This window comes from Mandrillus leucophaeus, unplaced genomic scaffold, assembly GCF_000951045.1.
Source record: "Mandrillus leucophaeus isolate KB7577 unplaced genomic scaffold, Mleu.le_1.0 Scaffold162, whole genome shotgun sequence".
Taxonomy (NCBI): Eukaryota; Metazoa; Chordata; class Mammalia; order Primates; family Cercopithecidae; genus Mandrillus; species Mandrillus leucophaeus.
Window position 1 is genome coordinate 1,854,986 of NW_012101610.1, and position 4,704 is coordinate 1,859,689.

A 4,704-nucleotide genomic window follows, 5' to 3' on the forward strand; every position below is an offset into this window, starting at 1 on the left:
CGGCCACTGCACTCCAGCCTGGGCGACACAGCGAGACTCCGTCTCAAAAAAAAAAAAAAAAAAAAATTAACCAGGCACAGCAGTGTGTACCTGTAGTCCCAGCTTTTCAGGAGGGTGAGTTGGGAGAATTGCTTGAGCCCAGAGTTGGAGGCTACAGTGAGCCACGATCACACCACTGCACTCCAGCCCAGGTGACAGAGTGAGACTCTGTCTCTTAGAGAGAAAAAAAAGGGCAGGACAGGAGAAAACCACCCATTCCTGTACCCACAAAACTGACCCTCACTGGACAACCATGGCCGGGGTGCTTACCGTGGCAGCTGCCAAGGCTACGGGGTCAGCAGTGGCTGCAAACATGGAGAGGGGGTCAGTCCCATCCAGGACGCTGCTCAGCGGGTCCACCATGGAGCTGGAGGAGGAGGAGGATGTGGAAGAAGTGCTTCCTTTCCGGTTCACTTTCTTCGTCTTTGATTCTGTGACCTGTGAGGAAAATTTCTGGAGGTAAAACGGAGCTCCCACAACTCTCCCCAGGGAAACACTCCAGTGGGTACTTTCCTCCCATTCTGGTAGTTGAATGGATGGTTCATTTACAGCAGAGATTTATCCATCTGCAGGGGATGCTTATTTTTTTGTGACAAATGGACATGACTCAGGATCACAGCTGTCGAGGAAGGGAAAGTAGGAAGTTAGGGTTAGGAAGTGTTAAAAAAATTAATTGAGAGGTCACTGGGCTGAGAAGGCTACAGAACCTGGGGTTCCCTATGTAGCAAACCAAAATCCAACTCAATATAAGTAGTAAAATGGAACTTAAGCTTAATCAGTTGCAAATCGCCAACTACCTGCTAACTAGAGACCGGCCAATCAAAACTGACAACTAACCTCTAAGTAGGGAATTTCTACTTTAACCAGATACTTTTTTTTTGTCTTTCTCCCTTGAACACCTCATAAAAGTTAAGTTTTCTGCTGGGTGCAGTGGCTCATGCCTGTATCCCAACACTTCGGGGTGCTGAGGCAGGAGGATCACTTGAAGCCAGGAGTTTGAGACCAGCCTGGGCAACATGGCGAAATCCTATCTCTACAAAAGATATGAAAATAATCCAGGTGTGATGGTACATGCCTGCGGTCCCAGCTACTCAGAAGGCTGAAGTGGGAGGATGGCAGGAGCCCAGGAGGCAGAGGTTGCAGTGAGCCGAGATCGCACCACTGCACTCCAGGCTGTTAAATTTATGTGGTCTCTGGCCCCAGTTCCTGCCACAGAGCTCCTAATACCTTGGAAGATTCCCTGGGTGAAGGAGCATCTTTTGCCTTAATAAGGTGACTCCCAATGGGCTCCTGCAGAGCTTCAGGACGCGGTCTGGTCACCAGAAAGACCAAGCCATGATTAAAATCTTGGAGCTTTCAGCCCCATTCCCCATCCTTTGGGAAGGTGAGAGGGCTGGAGATGGAGTTAATAATCAATCACGCCCATGCAACGATGCCTCCAAAAATACCCACAAAAAATGGGCTTTTGGGAGGCAGAGGTTGCAGTGGGCTGAGATTGTGCCACTGCACTCCAGCTGGGTGACACAGTGAGACCCTGTCTTAAATAAATAAATAAATAAATAAAATGGGGTCTGAAGAGCTTCCAGGTAGGTGAACAAGAACATATCGAGGTACCTGGAGGCAACATGAAAGCTTTGTGCGCCCCTTCCCCCAGGCCTCACCCTACGTACCTCTTCATCTGGCTGTATTATTTGTAATATCCTTAATAATAAACTGGTAAGTATAAGTAAATGTTTCCCCAGTTCTGTGAGCCATTATAGCAAATTATTGAACATGAAGGAGGGAGGCATGGGAACTCCCAATGTGTAGCAAAGTTGGAGTGTCTGAAGTGAAGATGTCTTTTTTTTTTTTGGAGACAAAGTCTCGCTTTGTCACTAAGCCTGGAGTGCAATGGTGCGGTCACAGTTCACTGTACCCTCAACATCCTGGGCACAAGCCATCTCCCTGCCTCAGTCTCCCGAGTAGCTGGGACTACAAGCACACCATCACACTCTGCTAATTTTTTTTTTACTTTTTGTAGAGGTGGGGTATCACTATGTTGCCCAGGCTGGTCTCAAACTCCTGGGCCCAAGGGATCCTCCCATCTAGCATCCCAAAGTGCTGGGATTACAGGCATGAGCCACCATAGTGGGCCAGGACTGTCTCATTGAGGACTCTGCCCTCAAACCTGTCAAGTCAGATGCCAACTGCCAGTGATGGCTGCCTGAATGGGGTTGAACTGCAGTCTAGGGGAGACAGAGAAGCACCTCCCATTGGTATACATTTGCTGTTTTTGTCTTCTGGCACCCATTCCTCCACCTCACAGGCCTAATACTTAATACCCCGATTTTTATCTGGGAAAACATCTCTCCCCCATACTCAGTTCCCACAGGCCTGGTGGGGTGAACTCTGCTCTCAGTTCCCAAGGTGAGCCTTAGACCTACCCCAATCTATCAACTTCTTCTATACAGCAGGTCACCAATGCTCGTTCAGGGTAGGGCGCATAACAAAAGTGGGTCAATGAAAACTGCTTGAGAAAAGCATTTTCCTGCCGCCGATGTTGCCAATCTAACAGGATAGGCCTGGAGCTGCAGCAGCTCTTCGCAGCTATTCTGTTATGGTATGGGTGTTAAATGAAGTTTAGCCTACAGCTGTCTCCTTATGTATTTTAACTTTGGCCTAAAGGTTTCTCTGCACATAGTGAACTATAACTCTACTGGACGTGTAAACAGACTGTAACCTACTCTTGTGCCAATCACCAAGTTTTGGCCAATTAGGTCAATCAAAGGGGGCCAACTGGGCCAGGCACAGTGGCTCACACCTGTAATCCCAGCACTTTGGGGGGCCGAGGCGGGCGGATCACCTGAAGTCAGGAGTTTGAGACCAGCCTGGCAACCATAGTGAAACCCTGTCTCTACTAAAAAGACAAAAAAATTAGCCTGGCAGGGTGGCGGGCACCTGTAGTTCCAGCTACTCAGGAGGCTGAGGCAGGAGAATCACTTGAACCTGGGAGGCAGAGGTTGCAGTGAGCTGAGATTGCACCATTGCACTCTAGCCTGGGCAACAAGAGTAAAACTTCGTCTCAAAAAAAAAGAAAAAAGGTGCCGGGAGACAAGTGTTCAAATTGGGTTCAAATAAGGCAAATGCTGAACGGTAACCAACCCGGCTGTTTCTGTACCTCACTTCTGTTTTCTGAATGTCACTTTCCTTTTTGTGTCCATAAATCTTCGTCTACCACGTGACTGTGTTGGAGTCTCTCTGAACCTACTTTGGCTCAGGAGGCTGTCCAATTCATGAATTATTTTTTGCTCAATTAAGCTCCATTAAATTTAATTTGGCTGAGAATTTTCTTTTTATTTTTTGAGATGGAGTCTCTCTCTGTCGCCCAGGCTAGAGTGCAGTGGCACGATCTTGGCTCACTGCAACCTCTGCCTCCTGGTTTAAGCAATTCTCCTTAGTCTGCTGAGTAACTGCGACTACAGGCACACGCCACTATGCCCAGCTAAATTTTGTAGTTTTAGTACAGTATTTTTAGTAGAGATGCAGTTTTGCCATGTTGGCCAGGCTGGTCTCAAACTCCTGACCTCAGGTGATCCACCCGCTTCAGGCTCTCAAAGTGCTGAAATTACAGGTATGAGGCACGAAGCCCGGCCAAGAATTTTCTTTTAACATGGGGAACAGGCACCCGAGAATGAACGCAACTGTGGCTGTGGTGAGGTCACCCACAGCCACACAACAGCATGGGGACTGAGGGGTCCCGGGAGGCTGAATCACAGTCTTGGGGTCTTCTGCTTTATGCAATCGTCTCCATACATTCCCAGAGCCTCCAGGCTGACAATCACATCTTTTCCCCAACGTGACAACCGCATAGTCTCTATTACTTGCTAAAAAGACAGTACCGACCTGGCAGAGAGGAACCAGCCAAGCCTCTTGCCTGCTTTCATTTTATTTTTTAAATAAACCCACAGATAGGCTAACATGCTATTCAGGACAGCACTCTCTGCTGGCAATTACAGTGACTCTTATATTCCAAATACAAAAATTAAAAGTCAAGATACATTTTGTTGACACAGCCAAATCAGGAACAAAGTCATCCCATTCACATGGCAACCTCACTAAGGAGGAAGGAAGGGAGTAAAAATGGTGCTGGGCGAGGCCAATATTACAAAAAAGAGGCAGTGAACAAACTAGTTGATTTAAATATGCAGGCCGGGTGCGGTGGCTCACTCCTGTAATCCCAGCACTTTGGGAGGCCAAGGCGGGTGGATCACCTGAGGTCAATGGTTCGAGACCAGCCTGGCCAACATGGCGAAACCCCGTCTCTACTAAAAATACAAAAACTAACAAAAATTAGCCAAGCGTGATGGCGCATGCCTGTAATCCCAGCTACTTGGGAGGCTGAGGCAGGTGAATCGCTTGAACCTGGGAGGCAGGGGTTGCCGTGAGCTGAGATCGTACCACTGCACTCCAACCTGGGCTACAAAGTGAGACTCCATCTCAAAAATAAATAAATAATAAAAACATTTAAAAAAAAAATCAGGCTGGGTGCGGTGGCTCACACTTAGCACTTGGTGAGGCGGAGGTGGACAGATTGTCTGAGCTCAGGAGTTCAAGACCAGCCTGGGCAACATGGCGAAACCCCATCTCTACTAAAAAAATACAAAAACTTAGCTAGGCATGGTGACG

At 47.9% G+C, this 4,704-nt stretch overlaps 1 protein-coding gene across 1 annotated transcript in view; it reads right to left on the bottom strand.

Annotated features, from left to right (window-relative positions):
* LOC105536656 (chromosome unknown open reading frame, human C16orf62) overlaps positions 1-657 on the bottom strand; it is a 158,112-nt gene extending 157,455 nt beyond the window's left edge. The window contains exon 1 of the mRNA XM_011976076.1: positions 310-657. Coding sequence (XP_011831466.1) covers positions 310-402 — 93 coding nt within the window. The 5' untranslated portion in view covers positions 403-657. The remainder of the gene's footprint in view (positions 1-309) is intronic.
* Between the last annotated feature and the right edge of the window lie 4,047 nt (positions 658-4,704).